This window comes from Sus scrofa, chromosome 9, assembly GCF_054392235.1.
Source record: "Sus scrofa isolate SSC_HxYL_T2T_F1_AM1 chromosome 9, Sscrofa_HxYL_maternal_Yorkshire_Landrace_v2.0, whole genome shotgun sequence".
NCBI classification, from domain to species: domain Eukaryota; kingdom Metazoa; phylum Chordata; class Mammalia; order Artiodactyla; family Suidae; genus Sus; species Sus scrofa.
In genome coordinates this window covers 137,149,894-137,175,361 of record NC_139391.1, presented here as the reverse complement: position 1 = coordinate 137,175,361, position 25,468 = coordinate 137,149,894, and the positions used below count along the sequence as shown (strand labels likewise).

Here is a 25,468-nt window from a genome sequence, read left to right as displayed (position 1 = left end):
ATCTTGATTTCTCCTAAAGTCTTTCTAGCTTATTGATTCCAACACCTGTGCCTTTAACATTCTTGCTCATTTTTTAAAAAGAAGTGAACTATTTCAGGAGCGATCTTGTGGCTCAGTGGGTTAAGCATCCTGGGTTGTCACTTCAGTGGCTTGGGTTGCTGTTGTGGCGCAGGTTCGATCCCTGGCCCGGGAACTTCTGCATGCTGTGCCTGTGGCCAGAAAGGGAAAAAACAAAATAACAACAACAACAACAAAAAACTGCTTCTAAATATTGTAGTCAGTAATTTCAGATTTTAAATCTTCCCCCCATCTCTGAAATCAGAGACTCCTTCGTATTTGCTATGCTTTTGACTCTTATTTTTCCTAAGCAGAAATAGGAGTTTACTGAATTGTGTTGCCGAGAGAGATACTGGGGTAGTCAGAGAATCAAAGGGAAAGCTTTCGGAATCAGGGCCTTGGGTGCTGGAAAGGGGGTCCCTGCGCCTCCAGCCCTCACCCTGCCTCCTGCCCCCCAGTTCTGCCCCCCCACCGTAGTAGCCTGGCCCTGGCCCTATACCGCATAACCCAGAACCCAGCACGGCAACCCTGCTTAGCAACCCAGGGCCAGGAGTATTTTCCTCTGTCATTATCTCTCTGTTGATTATTTAATAATTGTCATCATCTCCCATAAAAGGGGAGCCACACTGAGCTTTAACCCAGCAATATGCACTCTCTGTAATTGACTCTAAATAGGGAGAGATCAGTGGCGTCTGTGAATTCCCCTAACAGGATGTAAGGTTGGGGCAGACGGATGGGTTTGAACAGACTGTCTGACTCCTCCGGTTCCTTCGAAATCCAGTGTGTTGTCAGTGTCCCCTGTACCTGCAGAGAAGCATTTGGACGCATTGATACCAAGGACAGTGCCTGTTTTTCTTGATTTATTATTTTGGGTTCCTCCCCCACCTCCCTGCTTCCTCTCACCCCCACCTCCTTAGTCACTGCTGATTGAGTCAGTAACGCTCCAACTATCTTCCTCTGCTCGAAAATGCAGAAGCTGGCAGATTGGTGTCTCCTTGTACTCAGAGATGAAGAGTGCGGAGTTACCAGCCTGCTTTTTCCTCGTTTCTCTTGCATTTTACCAGTTGTGTTGCTGTGTAGCTATCTCTCATCTGGCCTTGCTTGACAGCATCCCCTGTGTATGCTTGTGGTCTCTCAAAGGAGCAAGAGAGACGAGAGGTTCTCTTGTCTGATGGCCTCTAACCAGGAGCATGTCAGCATCACCCGAGCGCCTTCCAGGACAACTAGGTGCAGACAGACAACTTAGTCAGGGCCTGCTACATGGCTTGTCCATGAGAAAGCCGTGCTGTCACATAGGGTGGCAGTAAAACTAGACTCCAAAGTGATGCTGCAGGAGAGAGCCATGGACGGGAAGCTGCCTGGTGGCAGGTGTAGCTGAGCATGCAGACGACCTGGGACTGACAGGAGAGAGGCGGGGGGTGGGGGGAGAGGAGCAGGAATTTATTTCTCTCGACTTTTGGAGGACACCACCCGAGGCTTCCGGAGTAACCCCAGATGATGCGCAGTAGGGTCTCCAGAAACAAGAAAGCCTCCTGCTGGAGCCTCTCCCTTGAGATTTCTCCTCTCTGCTCATTGAATTCAGGTGATTCAGAATTCTGTTCATAGTGGGGGCACAGCTGGAGTCAAGATGCCGCTGACCCCAGAGATGCGGGGGCTTCAGGAAGGTGTTGAGAAATGAGCTCGAGACCCTCTGGCCCCTCTCTTTTCTGTGTCTTTGGATTAGGTCAAGGTATTTGTTAGAAGCCCAGGGCCCTATGTGTCTGGCTGTTGCACTGTACCTGGTTCTACTGCACCACAGTCCCAAAGGACAGTCCCCGGGAGCGGGCTGGCGAGGTTCACACACCACACACAGCACTGTGCTCGCTCAGCGGAGCACCAGAACGACCGGTGCTGAGGCTCCGTTTACCTTATGAAATCCATGAGAAAATATGGAAAGGGGAGGAAAAAGTGCCTTGGATGGGTGAGCAGAATTCTTTGTCATCATGGCTGGAAAGCATCTCTGCAGTGCCTGCATATTTCAGGTGCTGGGATCAGCTTCATTCGCTGATGCCACGACAGGATCGGTCAGTGTGGCGCATGCCCTGAGCTCTGACTTGGGGAACCGTGTGGGCCTCCACCGATTCTCCCACACCCTCCTAATGGCGTTCCTCCTCCTGGTGGGTCAGGTTTACAGAGTGGCTTCCCAGGGTCAAGTTAACTCGCCCAGAAGATGGCGCTGAACTTGACTTCATTGCAGGGTGCTTGTTGGCATGGAGAACAGTTTAAACAGTTCCTGTACCTGTAGGTTTCCGTGCAGGAAACGTGTGGAGCTGTTTCAGCTAAACCCTAAGGAGGTTCAGGGCTCGTGTTGCACGTGTCGGAGGGCAGCCCACTTTGGCGGTAGCAACTTGGGAGGGCGTCGCTTCTTGGCTGGGACCAGAATGAGCATCTTGTCGGAAGAGAACTTTGGAGAGCTCTTGAAATCACAACCTGCCTCGGGCTCTGGGGGGAGGTGCTCCGAGCTGGTAGGAGAGAAGGGCTTCGTGGTGAATCAGCCCTGTTTTTGCCACGCTCATGACGAGGTGCCTCCTGGCCTTGTCCCCCCAGGCTCAGGTCCTCTCCCCGCAAGCTCGCCGCCGCTTCCACGCCGCCCTTGCATCTTGTTCCACGTCCATGCTGATCCTGTCCAACCTGGTGTTTCTCGGGGGCAATCAAGTTGGGAGAATCTACTGGAATAGGATCTTCATTCAAGGTAAGTTGCCGTTTTCAGGCAGTTTCTTGTTTTTTTCACAGATGTAGTGGGTATGCTGTAGGGACCTGGGGGAGGCAGGCATTGGTCTCTGCATGCTGTGGGACCTATAAATACTCCAAATTCCTGTGTTTCACTGTGGTTTTAAGTGTCCTCTGCTTTGAGGGACCTCTGATCTACGCTCTATGACACCTACCAGCACAATGTGCCATCCTGACTCTTCCAAACTCTATCGTTCCCTCCTCCTGAGTTACAGCTCCAATTTTTTTGGTTTTTTCTAATCGTCCCTACTTCCCTGCTGTAGATCAGCATCACGACATAGCCGTGTCTAACCTCGTTCCATCTACTATCTGAGGGTCCCCCTGGGAGAATGTCCTAGAAGCCCCACTCTGCTCCCCTGCTGTGGTGGCCACCACAGCTGGTTTGCCACACCTCTTTGTTGTCGATGTTTTTGTCTGACCACTGGTGTGCCGGCCCCAGCAGCCAACCTTATGTATAAGAAAGTCATGTATGTTTGCTGTCACGCATGTCTCCTTGTCCACGGTGCAGTCACACCTGCAGCAGGTAAAATGCTAGTTGGTGAGAAATATTGTTGAAAGCATGGCCTTAGTCACTGGCCACCGTTTCCTTTTTGGGCCAGAACTAAGTGTACAACCCATTCTTAGGAGTATTGGGAGAACGGAAACGACTCACAGAGCATGTTACTCCACCCACCCACTGTGTGTTCAGAGCCAAGGTCCCCTGCTCTGGTTCCCTGACCAGCGACATGCTTCTGTGCTTTTGTTTTGGGACGTTGTGCCAAGCGGTAATGACATGACTCGGCGTGGCTAGGCTGTTATCTCCACATCTGTGTCCCCGACGAGCCAGCACTGCTTCCAAAGCAGCTCTTTTCACACCAGAAATAGCCGTGACACAGCTGCATGGTCCCAGGATGGCAGGTCATGAATCTGAACTGTGGCAGGCTTGGGTGTGCCAGGCTCAAAGAGACCAGGACAGAGCCCCGTTCTGCCGTCATCTTGTCATCTTGTCACCCCTTTGATTTTGCTTTCTGAGAGATGTTTCAGCTGATAGTTTCTGAAAAGATCACATCCTTTTGAAGCGGCATCTGTCCTTTAATAAAGATGGGAGATAACGGGGCCACTAAGAATTTAAAGATTAAAAAAACTCTCCTTGAAGTGGGTGACAAAGTTGTGTACCTTTCTTGCCTCGTCCTGCTGTGCCTGGCACAGTGCTAGGAACACAGTGACTCTTGAAATGCTGACTTGGGGCTTGCTCGTCACTCGAGCAAGAAGCCTCTGATCTTTGCTTTGATAAATAAACGTACCCGGTGTTTGCTGCTTGCAAGGCCCTGAGGATACAAGGGTGAAAAATGTCACATACAGAGATGGGAGCCAAAGATGCAAACAGGTGTGTCGCTAGATTAGATAATCACTGTGCCAAATGCCTAAGGAATTGCTGAGGTCACAGGATGGGGGGTGACCTTCCTGTGGAAGCTGGGCTTCACCGAGGAGGGGACATTTGAATTGGGGTTTTGAGCAATAAGCAGGAAGTCGCCAGGTGAAGGCGCAGGTGCATGGGGCTGATTAATACCTGTTTCTGTGCCAGGGCATCCCAAACTCTTCATAGTTTTTCCCCATGGAAGTTCATTCCTCTCACGATTCAAGGAAGGTCCAGTGGCTTTTTCTAAGCAGTAACTTCAGGACTTTGACCATTTCTGTTTTGACGCTTCACCTTCCTGTCCTGGCATTGTGGAGTGGAAGAGAACGCGGGGGTGGTACACCAAGTACTAGCTAGCCCAGCCAGAGGTGACGCTTGGCATTTCCTGCTCCTATTCCATTGGCCAGAGCTGGTCATGTGACCCCCATCTCCGTGGGCTGCAGGGCAACGTGGGGAAGCACACAGGTACAGGAGGCTATGGCTCCGCAGGAGGGGACACTGAGGCGACCAGCCGGAGGTGCCCAAGGGGCGGTTCAAGTGTGAGCTGGCACTGGGGAGGAGGGTGGGACCAAATGATCGCCATATGGGAGACAGGGCTTAAGGGGGGTCGTGAGGCTGTGGGAGTGGGTACAGTTAGCCAAGGAGCACGTGCAGAGTGGGGAGAGAATGGCTGGGAGGTAGACCCTGGGCGCACTGGCTTTTAAAGGGGCGGAGAAAAGGTAGCAGCTACAAGACGTGCTTTCTGCTCCTCAGAGGCATGAAGATCAAAGCGTGGTTTGCCCTGCACCCGCTGCACCTGGCGCCAGGCATGGGGGGAGCGGGTGTCAGGGCTCTGAAACACCCGGTCAGCTTCTGCCCTGTGGGTCCTGCTGTGGTCTGCGATTGGATCGTGTTGTGTCCTCCCTGGAGCCAGGGGCCGGGGTGCCGACAGGGCCAGGGTGGCTCGGCTTAGAAGGCATCCTCTAGGTCAGAGATTCTTCACATCCGTCCGGTCCATCCTCAGCTGGTCTGTCCCCTGGGCCCCTGACTCAGGGAGGGTCCCGTGGGGTTTTCGTGGTTACCCCTTCTTTGGGCCGCTTGTCCCCAAGTGATTGAATTTCAGTATCTCTCGGAGGAAAGTGAACCAGATGGTGCCAAGTCCCCCACCCTTGAGAACTCTGGATTTCTCTTCATAACTGTTTTGTTGGACCCAATAGGAGATTATATGACTATGCATGTTTTGGTATCAAAAAGTATTAATGAGTTTATAGGATGTTGCTCACTCTGCTGGAGGTGTCATGTTAACTTTCTAAAAAAAAAAAAAAAATCTGAATTCTGAAACTCATCTGGCCCCAAAGTTTTCAGATGATCAGGACCTGTTGTTCCAAGACGCATCTCTGCACCCAGAGGACAATGCCAGCTCGTGAGGGAGGAGGGCTGTCTCTGGGTGACAGAGAACAGTAACGCTCAGTCGCTGGATTTCCAGGTTTCGTGGGAAGGTAACCCTGCCCTGGGGGACGTCCCCTTGCCCCACTGGGCCTGGCGGTGACAGAGAGGAGCGGGTGGCATCCAGTCCTTTCTACAGATCTCAGCAGCTCAGCGAGTCCTGTGAGAGCAGGATGGGGACAGACAGGTGTCTTGAGGGTGGGAATTATGGAGGAGCTCAGCGGTGGCCCACAGTGACCGGGATGGGGACGCACACATCTTAGAGGACAGCCGCGTGGATTCTCAGGAACCTTTTCCCAGTATCACAGACGTCTCTAGAAGTAGCTCAGTATTAGCTTGGAGGAGCCGCCGTAAGATCAGTATCTCCCTGTCTCCCGTTCACTGCGTTTACACACGGGTTTGTTTGCTTCAAGCTGCAAAGCTTGCCTTAGAAGTTAGGCAAAAACCTCTGTCCTGGTCTCTACAAGGTTGGTGATGTGAGGTTGTAAAACCAGACCCTTCTCTTCCTGCTGTGCACCGCACACAACCCGGGGTTATCGAGTGTGAGCTCTGCTGCAGAGACCGGAGAAGTCATGTTCCTTTAATTCCGGGGAAAATAAAGAATCCACATTTTTGCCTTGAAAGAAAATCCCCCAAACTTACTTTTACGATTGAAATTTACTTCAAGAAGCTTGAGGAATGTGAATGTTTAAGTATATACATATCTATGTAAAGGAACTTTGCTGGGTCTAGGGATCTGAGAAGGATGTGGCTGGGGTTTTGGTCCCCCTCAGGGAGGGATCCTGCTGTGTCATGCTTTTTGCGGAAACCAACACAGGTTGCTTCTTACCTAAGCCTGTGACTCTGAAGAGCATTTGCTGATGAAAGGCGCTTTCTCGTGTCTGCCTTACATCCTTGACATTGAATTGTAAGTTAATTTCTTGAGCAAGCAGTTGATGACTGCTCTGTAGCTCCCGAATATCAGTGCGTTATAATTCCAAATCTGTGAGACCATAAACCAGCTGTGTCTTAAGCATCCTTGCAGCGCGCAGTAGGCCTGGGGCAGTGGGGAGAAAAGGCAGTCGCTGGGGATGCATATGCCTTGAAATACATCTGACCTTGAGGAGGCTGAGAGCTTTGTAGTGTTGTTTGGGTGCAGGGTAGTATTCTTTCTAAAATACCATCTAATTCTGTCAGCAGAAGGCATGGGCTTTGTAAAAGCAAACCAACCAACCAACCAACCTAATCCTTTCCTAAGTGATAAAACCCCATATCCTACATCTTGGGTTTCTTGTTTTTCATTTTATGGCTGCACCCGAGGCACATGGAAATTTCTGGGCTAGGGGTCGCATCAGAGCACAGCAGCCAGGTCCGAGCCACATCTGTAATCTACACCACAGCCCACAGCGACGCCAGATCCTTAACCCTCTGAGCAAAGCCTGGGATCGAACCTGCATCCTTATGGATGCTAGGTTTGGTTCTTAAACCACTGAGCCACAGTGGAAACTCCAACATCTGTGGTTTTGCAGTGGTTGAAGCTTGGTAGAGACCTGACCTCCATCAGCCACTTTCCTGCCCGACTCTTCATGTCACACACGGAAAACACACACACGTTCCCCCCCCCCCCATTGCCTGATTTAGGGTGGCAAGCTCCATCTCAGCACTGAGCTCCTGAGCGGCCCTGTGCCAAGATGAGGATTTGGTTGGTTTCCCTCCAGGCTGCAGTGACAGAGGAACTCGTGATTTTCTTATGCGGGTCAGAACCTTTACCCTCCCCGCACCTGCTTTGCTGTTTCTAGCTGAGAAAGGAGAAAGAGTGTTTTCTCGCCCATCACTAGCTTTTCCAGGTAGTTTATTTATCTCCTGACTCAAATGGCTCTGGACAGGCATTTTGTTTAAAGCGGAGTCGGGGTATTGTGCTGGAAATTCTGGAAGGCTGTAGTTAAATAGAAACTCATTCTCCTCACATCCAGTTAAATTCTTGGGACTGAAATTCCCTTTTTGATGAAAGAAGACAGAAGGCAGGTGTCAGCGTCTCCGGGGCCGCCTTTGTGATGACTTTGCTCCCGCTCTTCACTAGCCCTTACCTTTCAGTGGAATTTTCATTGCTCTGATCGATTCTGCTTCTGCCCCTGTGAGCCTTGGCAAGTTCTAGAAGAATTTGAGGAGCAGGAGCTTCTGCTCTTGTATTGGCGGTAAAGCTGATACATAGATACAGGTTAAGCGATTTATCTGTGGTTGCACGTTGGCCCATTTTTGACTGTTCTTGGAGTCTGAATTTTAAGATGCCTTACTTTCTTCTTTAGTCTATGCCACATGGTCACCCGGATACCGTGGGCATCAGTTTTCCTAAAAGTAGTTCAGGCTAAGTCACCAGGCATAGGACTAGAGAGAAAGAGGGAGTGGGAGTTCCTGTCCAGCACTGTGCCAGGGTCGTGTTAGAGCTGAGAGAACTTTGAAAATATCTAGAAAGGAGTTTGAATCCGCATGTATTTAAATCCTGCTCTCTGTGAGGTGGTGCGAAACTCTCCTGTTAACCAGGAGGTTTTGCGAATTCACTGGAAAAGAGTTTTATGGAATAGGGAACGTTTTAAAGTAGCTTTATTTTATTTTTTCCCATTTAAAACATTTTTCTTGAAGTATAGTTGATTTACAAGTTGTGATGATTTCTGCTGTACAACAAAGTGATTCAGTTACACGTGTACATACATCCGTTCTCTTTCAGATTCTCTTCCCATATCAGTTATCACAAAATATTGATTGGGTAGAGTTCTCTGTGCTGTACAGCAGGTCCCCATTGGCCAGGCATTCAGCATACCACAGTGTGCATGTGCCAATCTCAAATCCCCAGTTCACCCCTCCCCCGACCCCACCTGTCTCCCTTGGTAACCATAAGTTTGTTTACAAAGTCTATGAGTCTGTTTCTGTTCTGCAATAAGTTCATTTGTATCTTTTTTTAGATTCCACATATAAGTGATATCATATGATGTTTGTTTTTCACTAACTTCACTTAGTATAATAATGTATATGTCCCATCCGTGTTGCTGCAAATGGCATTATTTTATTCCTTTTTATGGCTGACTAATATTCCATTGTGTGTGTGTGTGTGTGTGTGTGTGTGTGTATCACATCTTCTTTATATGCTATATAAAGTGTCTTTAAATAGAATATCCATTAAAGACTAATATAGCTCAGACCCAGTTCATCAAATAAAAAGAAAATAATTTTGATTTTTACTGATTTGAAGTCTCTACCTCTGATTGGCCCCCAATCATATGTATGCAGTATGATATTCAAAAGCATGTTACAATCAAATATTAAACTAATGCAGTATTATATATCAATTATATCTCAATAAAACTGGAAAAAAGCTACTGCAAATATGGAAGTAGAAATTAAAATCAAACCAAAATAATTTTTAAAATTTACAGACACAGATTTTGAAATCAAACTTATGGTTGCCAAAGGGGAAACATGGGGGGGATAAATTAGGAATTTGCAATTAACATATACACAATATTATATATAAAATGGATAACTGACAAGGACTCACTGTATAACACAGGGAAATCTACTCAATATTCTATAATAACCTATGTGGGAAAAGAATCTGAAAAAGAATGGATATGTGTATATGTTCAACTGATTAACTTTGCTGTACGTCTGAAATTAACACATTGTAAGTTCACTGTACTCCAATAAAATTTAAAAAATAAAAGATTAAAAATAAGTTCCCTTTGTACGCTAACTGGACCTGGTAAGTCTTCAGTATAGAAGAGGGTATCTGTAGCAGGATTCCTAAATCAGGGCCCTAAGACCCAAACCAGGGAATCCTTTGGGGTGGCCGTGCGTTTGTGGTTTCTGCAGTGAGCACCCATCCTGGATTTTATATCATGAATTTATTTGACTGCTTGTCATGGTTATTATTATACTACCAATGGTACAGAAGTGACTCAGCACCAGCCATGCCGGCTGAGGAGCCCAGGGAGCGCCCTGGCCGTCTCAAATGGTTATCATGTGCGCTAGAGTCCCTGTTCACCAGACCGTCTCCTCCAGTCCTTACTGGACATTTTTAAGTGCTTAAAAAAATTAATATTTAGTTTGGAGTTCCATAACCTTTTTGTAACCAAAGAGCCATCACTGTCAGGTGTCTCAGCTTTGGGAGCAACTTCTTTTGTACCATAGAACCTGTCATTGAGTTTGTTTGTTTACCAGAGTACCGGGCACCAACTGCTGGCTTTATGCTGCCACATGTAGTCGTGTGTTCATTTCCTGTGGCTGCTGTAACAAATTTATGAACTTGATGGCTTAAAAGAGCATACTTTTTTTTGTTTGTTTTTAATCTCTTAATGTCCTGGAAGCCAGAAGTCTGAAATCCGTTTTGTTGGAAAGGAAAGTCAAGGTGTTGGCAAGACTGGTTCCTTCTGGAAGCTCTAGGGAGGATTTGTTGCCATGGTTTTTCCAGCTTCCAGAGACCAGCTGCATCTCTCACAGCTCTGCCTTGTTCCTCTTCAAAGCCAGCGGTGTAGCATGTTCAAATCTCCTTTCTGCCCTTTCTCTCTATGCCTGTCGTCACCTCACCTGCTGTCTGACTCCTCTCGCATCTCTCCTATAAGGACCTTGTTGTTACTGAGCTCACCTGGATAATCCAAGGTACTCTCCCACCTCAAGAGCCTTAACTGGATCACAGCTGCAAAGTTCCTTCCGCCAGGTAGGCGGGTTTGCATGAGTTCCAGGCAGTAGGAGGTGGCCCTCCTAGGAGGAGCCATCATTTAGCCTTCCACAGCACATCAGGTGGCAGAACACCCTTCAGTGGCACCGCTGCAGTAGCTTCTTCCTCAAGAAATTTGATTGTAAAATGCAATTTGGATACGATGTGAGTCTTAGTGACATGAGAATCTGCCTAAGAAGAAACAATGCCTAACTTCCAGACGTGCACCTGTGAGATTTGCGGTCTTGAGGATATTTAGAGAGTGATGTAGGGAAAAGCTGCAGTTGGGCTTGTTCAGTTTTTGTTCCGTGTTCTCTGGGCCCAAACCTGTGTCACCTCACTCTCAGTCTGTGTCATTCTGAGATAGAGGGATCTGCAAGTGAACAGGACTTGGCGGTCAGCATGGCCTGTCTCCCCACATGCTGCAATTCCAGAGGTTTTCTTGGAACTATCAGGAAGGAAAAGCTCTCTTTCCTCGGCTGCATAGGTGTTGGAATATTGGGCTGGAGCCCCCGGCAGCCCTCCTGCTGTCACCAGTGGGAAGCCAAGTACAGACAGACGCCTGCTCGGAGGAAAGCAGAGTTGTATGTTGCAAACTGTACTTTGGAGATGATAATATTTTGAGACAACCCATTGCAAAATATTCTTAAGCCTTAAGATCCACCCCCCTCCATTTTTTAAATGGCTGCACCCATGACGTATGGAAGTTCTTAGCGATGGCAACCCTGGATCCTTTTTTTAACCCACTGCACCAGACAGGGGGATCAAACCCACACCTCCCCAGTGACCCATGCCACTGCACTAGATTCTTAACCCACTGCACCCAGAAGGAATGCCATAGACCCAGGAGTTTCTCTTTTTCCTGGACTAGGGGTTGAATCAGAGCTGCCAGCCTATGCCACAGCCACAGCAACGCTGGATCTGAGCTGCATCTGCAACCTTTGCCAGTTTGTGGCAAGCCAGATCCTTAACCCACTGGCCAGGGCTCAAACCTACATCCTCATGGACACTGTGTCAGGTTCTTAACCCACTGAGGCACAATGGGAACTCCCTTAAAGCCAACATGTATATGCACTTATCAATTACAAGAGCTTTTCTTCCCCCATTCAGTTCATGTCGGGAGACAGTTCTTTAGGACTCTCTTACGTTTCTGCCTGACTTTTGAGCAGATTCACTGATTGCCTTTGTTCCAGGCTATTTAGTAAGAATATCTGTATAACAGACATCTTTGGAAGATGGAAACAGTGTCTTCCTCCAAAGTATAGAATATTGAATTACTGTCCAGTATAATAAAGATAATCGCTCTCTCTGGGGCAGAGGTCAGACAGGCTTACTGCCCATTGTAAAATGTTTAGATTACCGTGTCTGGGGTTTTTCTACTATAACATAACCCACTGCATGTGCAGGCTGTCACCTAGCCCTCTCTGCATTGCAGTGTGGGCCCTGGGGCTCAGAACAATGGCACAGATGCTCTGGCTGCTCTTATTGCTGTGAGTGATAAAGTCCTTCGTCTCTGACCCAAGGGTCTCGTGTCTTATGCCCGCATCCATGAGATGGTGTCAGGCTAATGTGTTGCTTTTGCAAGTAGAATAAAATCTCAGATCCTTCACTTACTGTCAGTCAAGTTCAGTGAGGTTTCTGTGACTTGTAACCAAAAGCGTCCTAACTGATACACATTAATGAGATAACGTAGGTGGGATATACCACTGTTTCAGATTCTTAAAGGAAGGATGTTTGGGGAGATGCTTTTATCCTGAATTATTATATTTTTTCTGGCTTATGTGCAACCTAATAAAGCGACATTGAGAAATGATGCCTCCTGTTATGTGTTTTAAAGTAGGCATCTAACTTCTTCTACAAGTTTAAATAATTACAAAAGACCTAATTTTTGCCGTATGATGACTATTGACTTTAACAATGAAAACTGACACCTCTAAATAATATAAACTATAAATAACTTAGTGATTTAATATCCACCATCCTCCTTTTAAAAATGTAAATAAGCAAGATCTTCTTTCATAGTATTCTTCATTGATTTCGTATTTCTGCTTCATTTCTCTCACAGATCTTATCTTGATTAAAAGTTATTTCCTTTATCTTTACAGAGATCATACATCTCTGTAGCAGTGTTTTTTAATTTGTCTTTCAATTACCATAAGGTTAGACATGTAAGCATTTTTCTCCTGGGTTGAATTATCACTACAGTTATTATAAGTGCATAACTCAACTCAAAGATGGTACTGCTTGATAATTGCTGAACAGAAAAAGTAAAATTTCTCTTGAAATGGATGAAGTAGGAATTTAGGATTATTTGATTAAAGGAATGATCTAATTGTCCCTTTATTTTGTTCCTTTGTTGTAAAGCTGTTTCTTGAAATATAGCATAGACTAGAAAAGTACACATAAGAGGAATTCCCTTCAAGGCCTAGTGGTTAACAAACCCCAGTAGGATCCATGAGGACATGAGTTTGGTCCCTGGCCTCACTCAGGGGGTTAAGGATCCGGCGTTGCTGTGAGCTGTGATGTAGGTCATAGACACGGCTCAGATCCCATGTCAGTTGCTGTGGCTGTGGTGTAGGCTGGTAGCTGTAGCTCCAGTCTGACCCCTACCTAGCCTGGAAACTTCGATATGCTGAGGGAGTGGCCATAAAAAGAAAAAAGTACACATAAGAATTTCCTCTAAGCAAACACACATGTATAACCAGCATCTAGAGTCTCCTCATGACCCCTGCCAGTTGTTACCTGCCCTGAGGAGTAACTAGTCTGACATCTAAATTTTGAAGTTTTTGGAGTTCCCATCATGACTCAGAGGGTTAAGAATCCAACTAGTATCTATGAGGATGCAGGTTTGATCCCTGGCCTCGCTCATTGGGTCAAGGATCTGGTGTTGCCATGGGCTGTGTTGTAGGTCACAGGTTTGGCTGAGTTCTGGTGATGCTGTGGCTGTGGTGTAGGCTGGCAGCTACAGCTCTGATTCAACCCCTAGCCCAGGAACTTCCAAATGCTGCAGGTGCAGCCCTAAAAAAGAAAAAAAAATGCTGCACTTTTTTTTCTGTGGGGAGTTTGTTTGTTTACTATATATAGACACACATGAGAGAGAATTGCATAATGTGTATTTTTTGTGTCTGGCTTCTTTTGCTCAATATCCTATTGAGAGATTTTTGAGCACGGTTATAGATTTTTCCTGCTTATTAGTGTAAAGTATTTCATTGTGTGGACATGCCACAATTTTTTTATCCATTCTACTATTGATGAACATAATAGCTGTGAGCTCCTGTGGGTTGTCATATATAATGACCTGTGGTGAAGATGGCTATGCATTTTTGGTGAGTTTACACCTGGGAAGGGATGGTTGTATCAATGCGTGTGCAATATATTCAGCTTCCGTAGACACTGTGAGAAAGTTTCTCAAAGTGTTGTAATGATTCCCTTGAGGGTTTTACATCCTGGAGCAATATCCTGAGATAAGAAGGGTGGGGGAGAGGCTTGCTTTTTTTTTTTGTAAAGTGAGAAAAGGCTACCTTAGGAGAGGAGAAGGAGGGAGAAACTTAACCTGAGATTTAATTTTAGGAACAAGAAATAAATTCTTCTAAAGTTTTCCATGTTGTTTGTACCTTGGAAAGTCATGCTGTACACCTAGTGGTCGCCTAACCCAGTTTGAAGACCACTGCTCTATCGGGGAGAGAAGGTCACTCTGTCCTTTGAGTCCCACCTCCACCTTTGTTCCAGCCCAGAGGGGAAGAAGTGTTTGTTTGGACTGGACAGTGTTTAAAGTTAGCATGTATGAGTTAGCCACTGCCGCGTAACGAATCACCCCCAAGCTTAATGACTTAAAAGAACAAGCATTTTCATAACTCGATTGTGTGTCCACTGGAGTTTTGCTGGTCTAGGATGGCCACATGTTTCCATCAATGGGTCAACCGTGGTTGGGTTGGATTTGCTGACCTTAGCTGGGCTCTCATGTTGCTGGGACCTGAACTGGGATGAATTGGCTGAGTCTGGTCTACTCCATGTTGATTTCTTATCCTTCGGCCGACTCGTCCAGGCTTGTTCATACGATAGTCGTTGTGGCTGAGCAATGGTAGAAAGTATGCAAGGCTTTTCAAAAAGGCTTGGGCTCAGAACTGGCATGTTTCCTTGCTGCATCCTTTTGGTCAAAGCATGTGATAAAGCTAACGCAATTCAGGGGGTGGGGGGAATAATCTCCCAATAGAAAAAAAAACCTGCAAAATCATATCACAAAGGGTGTTGATACAAGTAGGAGGAAAGAGGTGTGACTGACCATTATTTTGCAGTCTCCTTCAGTTGCTTATTCAGAGGGGGACACAAGAGCATGGCCGTTGAGAAGATCCCATGAATCTGGACCCAGTTTGCCTCCTCTCCCCTTGACCTCTTCTTGTGTCCATCCCCCCGCCCCCCTCCTCATTCTCCCTACAGAGACTTTCTCTGCCCTTTGTGCTGTAACTTGGACCTTTTGGCTGCTGTGCTTGGGGAAGGTCAGGGGCAGGCCTGGGGGCTTAGGTCAGCCAGCTCTGCATCTTTCTGTGAAATAATCCCTAAGATTCGTGTGTGTGTGTGTGTGTGTGTGTGTGTGTGTGTGTGTGTGTGTGAGAGAGAGAGAGAGAGAGTGCAAGCGAGAGGGACAGACAGACAGACAGGGTGTGGGTAGGGGGAGAGACAGAAACAGAGAGACAGGTGAGGGAGGGATTCATACAGTTAGAATCTGGGACATCAAGCCATTCAGGCCCATCTAACTGAAGCTTCCCTGCGGTCCAGCCTGGCAACGTGGAGTCCGCATCAGGTATGGGACCCAAACCCCAGCTGCTAAGCCAGTGTGCCTTTCCTTTGTATAGATGCCTAGGCTCCCTGGTATTTAGATTTCCCTGAGTCCTCTGACTAAATATAATGTCATGCCCCTTAGTAGCGTCCACTGGGTCCTATTTTAACTGTTGTTTGTTAAGTAATTTCCAGGTCACTCTCAGCAGCCCCCGTGAGAGTGTTTAGGCAGACACCGTCGCAGCGCTGCTCTAACACCGAGGCTCACGGAGGCCAGGAAGCTCGCTCAGGGTTCCACAGCTGGGAAGCAGGGGAATCAGCAGGGGTTAGAAACCTTTTGACCCCAAATCCAGCAGCTTCACATACTACTCTGTCCGCTCTGCTCTCTGAGGCCTAGAGCACGACAGGTAATCCCAGGTTTCACCACAGACCATCCGTGCGTGTCCCCATCAGACACAACGCCTAGGGTGCCCATTGGTTAGTTGTTCTGTTTCTGGGAGTTATGGGTGGGGGGTTGAGGGGAGGTGACAGAGATCAGACCTCCAGTTTCTGGCAGTGATGGGCCAGCCTGTGGCCACTAGCTGAGTGGCCACGAGCTGGTCTGCCCCTCTGCAACCATGGCAGAACCCTCTCATCATTGGTTCTAGTCACCTGCAGTCATCGGCAACCCGAAAATACGAAGTGGAAAATTTCAGAACTAACTCGTAAGTTGTCAATGGTGCACTCTTCTGAGTGGCATCATGAGATCCCGTGCCATCCTCTTCATCCCGCCAGAGGCAAGAATCATCCCTTCGTGCAGTGTATCCCCCCACGAGTCAGTTAGTAGCTGTCTTGATTAGAACACCTGTCACGGTAGCCCAGTGCTTGTGTCAAAGTGACCCTTATTTTACTGAATACTGGCCCCAAATCACAAGAGCAGTGGTGCTGGCAATTTAGATCTGCCAACAAAGAGTTCCCGTCGTGGCTCAGTGGAAACAAATCTAATTAGTATCCATGAGGACGCAGGTTCGATCCCTGGCCTCACTCAGTGGGTTAAGGATCCGGCATTGCCGTGAGCTCTGGTGTAGGTTGCAGATGCGGCTCGGATCTGGCATTGTGGTGGCTGTGGTGTAGACCAGCAGCTACAGCTCCAATTCCACCCCTAGCCTGGGAACTTCCATATGCCAAGGGTGCAGCCCTAAAAAAGACCAAAAAAAAAAAAAAAGAATAGATCTGCCAACAAGAAGCCATGAAGTGCTTCCTTTCAGTGAAAAGATTTAAGTTCTTGACTGAAAGGAAAAAAATTGTACACTGAAGTGCTAAGATCTATGGTAAGAATGAATCTTCTATCCATGTAATTACACAGGAAAGAGAACTTCATGCGGGTTTTGCTCTTGTAGCTCAAACTGCAAAAGTTATGGCCACAGTGCATTGCAGGTGCTTAATTAAGATGGAAAAAGCCTTAAATTTGTACATTAAGATCTTTTGAGAGAGAGCCCACACTCACATAACTCTTAGTACAGTATATTGCTATAATTATCTTATTTTATTATTAGTTACTGTTCATCTCTTACTGTGCTTACTTTGTAAATTAAACTTTATCATAGGCATGTATGAATAGGAAAATACAGTACATATAGGATTTGGTACTCTGCAGGTTCAGGCATCCCCTGAGGTCTTAGAACTCATACCTCTCACGTAAGAAGGGAGAATGGTGGGGGGCGGGGGTTTGGTGGTGGAGGGGGCACCCATGGCACATGAAGTTCCCAGGCTAGGGGTGGAATCGGAGCTAGAGCTGCTGGCCTATGTCACAGCCACAGCAATGTGGGATCCTTAACCCACTAGGCGAGACCAGGGATGGAACCCACAGCCTCATGGATACTGGCCGGATTCATTTCCACTGTGCCATGATGGGAAGTCCGAGAATGTTAATTTGATCCTGAGCCTGCTCAGTTGGTGAAGGACCCTGGCTCGCCTGACAGTCCAGCCCTCAGAGTGTTGGGTGTGCCTCGTTTAGGCTTCTTTCGGCATTGCATTAGTATGCTCTCAAGCCTTGTTTCTAATCACCCTTACTCAGGCCAAAAAGCAGTGGAAGGAGAGGTCAGTTTTGTTTGAGCGTGCCCTCCGAATCCCCAAAGAAACAGATGATCTCAGGAACGGCCGTCGAAAGAGCCGATCGTGGTATATTATGTCGGCTGCAGAGGCGGCAGCCTGGGCTGGTTGTGGTTCTTTTCTTTGCGGTAAACACCACAACGTGGGATCTGGGGGACTTTCTTTTGCCTCAGGAATTCTGTCAGGCACTGTGGACAGCTCTCTGGAGTGTAATTAAGACAGTCAACTATTTCAGTGAATATTCAGTAAATGAGAATGGGAAAAAGTTTTCATTGTCTTGAAATCAAGATAGAAAAAAAAAAAAGAATTCTGTTTTGAGAGCATCTCTTCGGCTCTACACAAGACAGTTCACGGGGTTAGACTGACAGCCATTTGGGTCACATCTGGACCATTTTCACTGCCCTGACCCTGCGACTGATCCTTGCAGCCTGCCAGCTGTCCCCTAGTCATAGCACCTGCTGCTGTGGAGTATTCTTGGCAAACAGAACCTGCAGAGAGGGGAGAGCGTGGCAGAGGAGGCGCTACGGATTGAATTGTGCCTCCAGAAAGATATCCTGGAGTCCTCACCCCAGGATCTCGAAGTGTGACCTCATTTGGAAATAGGGTCTTTGCAGAGGGACTCAAGTCAAAATGAGACCATTAGGGTGGACCCCTAATCCGTATGACCGGGGTCCTTATAAAAAAGGGAAATTTGGAGTTCCCGTCGTGGCGCAGTGGTTAACGAATCTGACTAGGAGCCATGAGGTTGGGGGTTCAATCCCTGGCCTTGCTCAGTGGGTTAACGATCCGGCGTTGCCCTGAGCTGTGGTGTAGGTCCTAGATGCGGCTCGGATCCCGCGTTGCTGTGGCTCTGGCGTAGGCCGGTGGCTACAGCTCCGATTTGACCCCTAGCCTGGGAACCTCCATATGCTGCAGGAGCGGCCCAAGAAATGGCAAAAAGACAATAAATAAATAAATAAATAGGGGAAATTTGGGCACAGAGAGAGACACGCACAGAGGGAGGATGAGGTGACTTCACAAGGAGCAGATGACCACAGGAGGACAGAGACTGGACTGGCCCTGCCCCATGCGCTGGGAGCCCTGGGCCACCTGAAACTGCAAGGGGCAAGAGAGGAACCTCTGCTAGAGGCTTCAGAGGGCCTGTGGCCCTGCCAACACCTCGACCTCAGACTAGCCCCCAGAACTGAGAGGCAATGAACTTGTATTGCTTTAGCTCATTCCGTTTGGGGCACTTTGTTTCAGCAACCCCCAGGAAGTTCGTGGGGGTCGTGTGGAGTGGGAAGGTGGGGGGAGGGGTGGGACAGGGTCCCCAGAGGGGCTGGCAGTGACCCCTTCCCCCGCATGAGAAACGCCGTTCAGAGCGTGAGTCCAGAGCCGGGAGGTCAGACACAGGCTTCAAGTGTTAAGATTCACACCTTAGATTTTTCTCTGGGCGCGACCCTCAGGACAGGCATCGTAAAGGTGTGAGATGAGGGTGGGAGCCGTCACACACCTGGCCACAAGCATGTCGCATGGCAAAGGTAGTCACCCAGTGCAGGGCATTCTGGGCCAGAAGCCCAGTAGTGAGGCCCAGAAGCCGGGAAAGCTGACCTTCTAGTTTTGGGAGAATGCTTGTCTTTCCCGGGGATCTCTGCCAGGTTAAACAGTGGTCATGGCTGGTGAAGATGGGCGAGCAGAAGCTACCCTTAGTGACCCCCCAGGGATGCGCTGATCAGCTGATGTTAATACGGAGCGAGGAGTTCCCGTTGTGGCTCAGCGGGTTAAGAACCTGACAAAGTGTCCGTGAGGATGCGGGTTCGTTGCCTGGCCACGCTCAGTGGGTTAAGGCTCTGGTATTGCTGCAAGCTGTGGCATAGGTCACAGATATGGCTCAGATCTGGTGTTGCTGTGGCTGTGGTGTAGGCCCCAGATGCAGCTTCAATTCGACCCCCAGCCTGGGAACTTCTATATGCTGCAGGTGCGGCAATTTAAAAAAAAGAGAGAGAAGGAAAAGAAAACAAATCCAAACTTCCAACCACCACCGGCCTGAATATTCATCTCTTCCTTGTGTGTCCTTCTCTAAGCCATGACCTTGATCATACTGGAAACAGCAGATAGAAATAGCTGGTCTGGAAGTGTACGCTACCCTACTTCAGGCTGCGGAATCGGGGCTGCCAGGGCGGGCAGGGCTGAGCGCAAAGCCTCTGTCCCCGGGTGCCAGCTGAGCGACATGCCCACAGCACCTCTCTGCTCACCCCCACCCCCACCCCCGTTCTCCTCCGGGTATTGTCACACTCCAGCTGCTGCCAGCTCTTGCCCAGAGAAGGAGGCAGCTGCTAATTTTAGCCCTAGTTAGGTCTCTAAGCAGCACGTCTCAGGACTTTATTTTTCTGGTGGCATTTTCATGTGACCTTGGGGGAGAAAAACCACTCAGAAGATTCACCTGCTGTCAGTAAAATAAAAGAGGAATCTGTATTTTGTTCTAAAAGGTGATCGTATGCCTTTGCTGTTAGACTTCCAGGGGCCAGGGGTATGTGCCTAAGGGAGTTATCTGTAACCTCTGGCTTTTAGAGGGAGAAGAGAACAGGTAACTGAGGATTGAGCCAGGGGATTCTGCCCGGAGAGCATTAGGAAGATGGCCACGAGGCCAAGCCGCGGGTTTGTGACACGGAAACATGCTTGATAAACCTGATTTCTCTTTTCCCCAAGTGTTTGCTTACACACGGGGTGAGTGGGACCGTTCTCATTTGTCTTGGTTCCAAGTCGAATCTCCTCTATGAGAAGGTTTTTGAGCACATGTGTTTTAAGGTCCAAGAAGGGCCCATTTGCTTTCTGAAGGCTGTCAATCATTGAAAACCTAAAAGATGTCGGGTGGCCTAGTGAATGCTGCCCTTTGCTGACTCCCAGTGACGGGAAGGCCCATGATAGGCACACAGACTGTCTCGGGAGCCATGCCTTTCTTTGGAGAATCTTTTTTTTTTTTTTTTTTTCTTTTTTTTCTTAAGCTAGAAGAAACCAGGTAACTTACGATACAATCGTTCCTTGCCCTGTTTTCTCATTCTATTTGTGTCCACAGTTACCTATCTCCTACTTTTCTCATATTGGAAGCTTGCTTCTTGATTACTTTTCTCACTTTGTGGCGGCCCCAACAAGATTGCTGGAGGGTTGGGTCATACCTTTTGCGTTGCTGTAAAAAATTGCTATCATTAGCAAGGATTTTCTGAAGAGAAGCAAAAGTATACAGTAAGAAAATAAGAAATGTGGGAAGCATCTCAGCCTATTTGATCCAGGAAAGAGAGCATAATGGTCAGATGAGTTCAAATGAGGCTAAGATTTTTTTTTTTTTTTGAACAGAGAAAATTGTTTGAAGGCAAGGGCCTTCTTGTATTCTTGCTGGTCGTTGTGCTGGGTGTTTGAGATACAGTGATAATCAAATGCGGTAAAATGTGCCAGTCCTTTGGACATAGTGATTTGAGGGCAGACAGATGAATGGTTAACTTTATCTTCTGGGTGAGAAATTCATCATGGAGGAGGTGACCTCAGAGTTGGGCTTGGGGGGTGGGCACAGCTTGCACAAAGGCATGGAGGCATAAAATTGTACATTCAGGAAAGTGCAAGCATCTTAGGATGTCAGTGAATGGGCTGATTGCACCAGGGGACACCAAAAAGGTAACTCGAAGATAAGATAATGAAAGTCATGCATGCCAGGCTCTGGAGCATGGGCTTTATCCTTGATAGGCTAGGCTAGGATTGGGTTACAGAAGGACTTGCAGAGAGTGCATAATTCATTTTCAAAAGATCCTCGTTGAGGTGATGTGGAGGCTGATGTGGAGGAAAGCAGTACTAGGAGCAGGAGGCCAATCAGGAAGGCTATGTGAGGAACGACGGAGGCTGATGGGTAGCGAAGGCCAGGGAAGACGGGAGAAGGAATCTCCAGAATTCTCTCGGAGAAAATTTTAGGGAACCAGCCAAGTCTTCATATGTGTACAGTTTAATGGTTTTGGCACCTGAGACAGGGGCAAAAATACCTGAGGTTTAGCCACAATTTTTGTAGGTCACATAGATTAACTTCTGAATTTTAGAGAAAGAATGGCCACTACAAATTGATCCTATTTCCTTTACTTTTGTTCTTAAATAATATAGGTAATATTATCATATTAACATTACTCGTATGACCCCTTTGTGCTGTATCAAAAATAATTTGATGGATATCCACACACAACAAAATGAAGTTGGGCCCCCACTTCATACCATATACCAAAATTTACTCCAAATGCATCAAAGACCTAAGTGCAAGAACTAAAACCATAAAGCTCTTGGAAGAAAGTATAGGAATGACCTTGAATTGGCCAGTAGTCTCTTAGATACTACATCAAAAACGCAAGCAACAGGAGAAGAAATGCTTCAATTGGACATCAAAAAATGAAAGTATTTTGTGACTCAAAGGACATCAAGAAAGTGAAAATGCAACCAGAAGAGGAGAAAAAATGGCAAGCCATGTATCTGATAAAGAATTTGTGTCTAGACTATGTAAAGAATTATTACAACTCAATAATGAAATAACACATAACTCAATTTAAAATTGGCTAAGGGAGTAGACATTTATCCAAAGAATATGAACAAATAACCAACAAGCACAGGGAAAGATATTCAACATGATTAGCCACCACGTAAGTGCAAAGTAAACTCACAATGAGATACCATTAAGATGGCTATAATAATAAACAAAAAATGGAAAAGAAATGTTGGAGAGATTTAGAGGTATTTGAACTCACATATACTGCCTGTGGAAATGTGAAGGAGAAAACAGACACTTTGGAATATAGCCTGGAAATTCTTCTAAAGTTAAACAGAGGGACTTCCCTGGTGGCGCAGTGGCTTAAAGATCCAGTGTTGTCACTACTGTGGCATGGGTTCGATCCCTGGCCCCAGAACTTCTGCATGCTGTGGGCATGGCCGAGAAAAAAGTTAGAGTTACCATATGACTCAGCAATTCCACTCCTAGGTATATACCCACACAAAAACCTTGTACATGAATATTCATAGTAACATTATTCATAATGTCAAAAATATGAGAATAGCTCATATGTCTATCAGTTGATGAATAGCTAAATAAGATGTGGTATATCCATACAATGGAATATTATTCAGCAATAAAAAGAAATGAAGTACTGATACATGCTACAACATAGATGGATCTTGAAAACTGTATTGTAAGTGAAAGAAGCTAGTCACTAAGGATCACATGTTGTATTAGTCCATTTATATGAAATGTTCAGAATAAGCAAATCTTTGGAGACAAAAGTATATTAAGCTTGCTTAGGGCTGGGAGGGATGGGGGTTTAGAGAGTGATGACTAATAAGTATGAGATTCCCTTTCTGGGGTGATAAAATGTCCTGTAATTGATGATGGTGATTACTCTGTGTGTGAAAAGCCATTGAATTATGTTTACTGTACATGGGTGAATTGCATGGCATTTTAATTATATCTCAGCAAATCTGTTCAAATTAGTTGAGGGATAAAAGACAGTTGGTCTGACATGTTTCTCCTATCTGTTCCTCCATCGATCCTTCTCTCCATCTATCTGCCCTTTCTCAGTCCATGCATGTATCCGTTTGCCTTTTCTTCCATCCTCTCTTCTCACCTACCTCAATTTCTCCTTCCTTGCTCACTCTACAAATCCAAGAAAACATTTGTCACCTGCTAAAGTTTGGCATGACTTTCATCGTGTTAGTTTGGCATTTCTGGTGTCCTTATGCTTTGCAACTGCCTAGCATAAGGTGACTTTTCCAAGTTCCCCAAAGGAAACGTTCTTTATCAATCCATCTGGTAGACAGACGGATGCATAGAAATGGGGAGAGTGCGGACATTGCCATGAGCCAGGGGCTGAAATGGCAGCAATACCTGGGTCACGTCTTACCTCTGATGAGTCCTCAGAATGGTGTATAGGAAGTTTCCTGGTTTTGTTTATTTTGCTGAGACAGCTCCGTGTTAAATATGTATGACATCCTCCCCTGCCTTCTGTCTGTGGCTCAGTGCAGGTTTGGTGCCTGGTTGCTGCATTTCTCATTATTAACACAATGCTGAGTGATTTCAAGGTTGACCTGGTCTAACACAGCTTTCTTAATGAGATTGCTCCTCTTTGTGGCATCATTAATCAGTATGATGTCAGCTGTTCTCTTGCCCAACCTTCAGTACAGTTGTTTCATAACGTTATCGCCCATCGGAACCACCTGACAAGCCTATTTAAAATGCAAAATCCTGAGGTTCTCTAAGAGATTCTGATTCAGTTGGTCTAGGGTAGCACCCCAAATCTGTATTTTAGTGAACACTCCTGGTGATTCTAACTGAAATACTCCTTGTATCTCTCTTGAGATACTTCACCAGAATTTGGCCAGCACTGGTTAATGATACGGGACCCTTGTAGGGTCATCTCTTCAAGCCTGGAAGAGTTGCTCCATGGCTGGGAAGGAGCAAGCATTATTCTGTGTGTGAACCTCTTCCACTGCATCTAGTGAGTAGAATTTATAATGAACTTTGAGATTCTGGAAGGATATAACCCAACAGCTCTAGGCAACAAGTTCATATATCCAGTGATGTAGATAAGCCAAACAAACTTAAGCAAGTAATTAGCATCTGAATTTAGAGGCATATACTTAGATATCAGATTTTTGTGCCCTCTGCAATTGGATTGATTCGATAGCAAAAATAAGCTCCAAATTTAGGAGACGGGATGGTGGGGGCGCTTAGGAAGAGAATTGACCAGGTTCTTGGGAGGTGGAAGGAGGGCAATGTTAACTCCCCTCTGAGCACAGATAACTGAGGGCTGACTCCAACGTGATGGGCAGGAAGCATCACAACGCCTCGGAATGTGTGGATGCAGGTTTTCCTGATGAAGACATCAATCCGCCAGAGCACCAAATCCTCCCCACCATCACCGCCAAAACGCCTTTGTGGAACTCCTAATTACACAAGAGGCTGCATTAAAACATTTAGACTAATACCAGCCGTCCTTGACATTTATTTAGGGTTTTGACGTTCAAAACGTCATTGATGTCTACCAACGAGGAACGAGGAGGCTTAAACTAAACTTCAGTTAAACATAAGAGAGAAAAGATTGTATTAACATCTTATGTATGTACGTCTCATTACATTTTTCGAAGCACTTTCGTTTGTATTTAAAGTCCTATAACATAGTTTGGAATGAATCATTATATTTATTTAGTGGGTGAGGAAAGGAGAACTTAAATAACTGGCCAAACCCAATTAGATAGAAAATGGCAGAGGCGAGACTTGAACCCGTGTCATCTAGATCCTTCTTCAGTGCTCTTTTCACTATATCACACTGCTAAGAAAAAGCTGAGGTTTCTACTACGTATCTGTCTGGAGTTGATAATTTAGGAATCCTGCTTTGTCATTCTTTAGAGGATGAATGATGAAGTACTGGACACTGCATGAAAAGAGCTATAAAAACATTTGTAACGTGCGTATCAGTGGTTAGCATGTGTGTTTTGTAAGGAGCTGCATGTCCATACCGTTGGGCAAGAAAAACTCAATTCTCACCCTGAAAGCCAAGGAAGCCTTCCTTAAAAAAGTAGATTTTGCTTTTCAATTTTAAAAGGTTTTTTGACCTTTTATTTAAAAAATGTAACATGCATAAAGTGCACAGACCTTAATTGTGTGCCACGATGAATTTTCATAAATTGAACATACCCATTTAGCCAGTACCTCGCACTCGAGAGGGCTCGCCTGTGATCCCGTCTAGCCGCAGCCCACCCCAGGATAGACAGCATCTTGACATCTAATGTCGCAGATTAATTTTGCCTGTGTTTGAACCTTATTTTAATAGAATAATAAGGTACTATTGGTTCTGCTCTAATGCTTGTTTTGGAAATGCAAATTCCCATCATGATTGATATATTAGGGACCAGTCTGAGTATAATGCAATTTAGTGTTTGCTTGTGTGCAGTTTTGTCCTCAGGAAAGCCTAGGTGAATGCAGAAAATGGCACCCTGCTGAGCTGAGCCCAGTGGGAACACACAGCACAAACCATGCCCACACCCCAGACAAGGACCAGCCAACTTAGTTCACCTAGGGTGTTAGGAGCCACATGTGGTTGTTGCAACACTCCAACCAATTGCACACCACCCTCTTTCTATTCATGATGACTTGCAAGCTGCAACCCTTCTGACGCCCACTTCCATAAGCAAACTTCAGACCTCTGCAAACCTAAAACGCTATTTACTTTAGTAGATTGACTCATCCCTTGATCATTGTACATGTG

At 46.4% G+C, this 25,468-nt stretch overlaps 1 protein-coding gene across 50 annotated transcripts in view; it reads left to right on the top strand.

The window, feature by feature from the left end:
* Positions 1-25,468, top strand: part of HHAT (hedgehog acyltransferase) — a 322,109-nt gene that overhangs the window by 270,582 nt on the left and 26,059 nt on the right. For 42 of the 50 annotated variants that reach the window (XR_014816614.1, XR_014816608.1, XR_014816611.1 and 39 more), the window contains one exon: positions 2,644-2,788. Coding sequence is in view for 40 of the 50 variants with exons in the window: in XM_084978138.1 (XP_084834264.1) it covers positions 2,644-2,788 (145 nt within the window). In the remaining 10 variants the exon portion in view is untranslated. Of the gene's footprint in view, positions 1-2,643; positions 5,455-25,468 lie in introns of those variants that run through there. The other 8 variants (XR_014816616.1, XR_014816617.1, XR_014816609.1 and 5 more) reach the window with 1 other exon arrangement.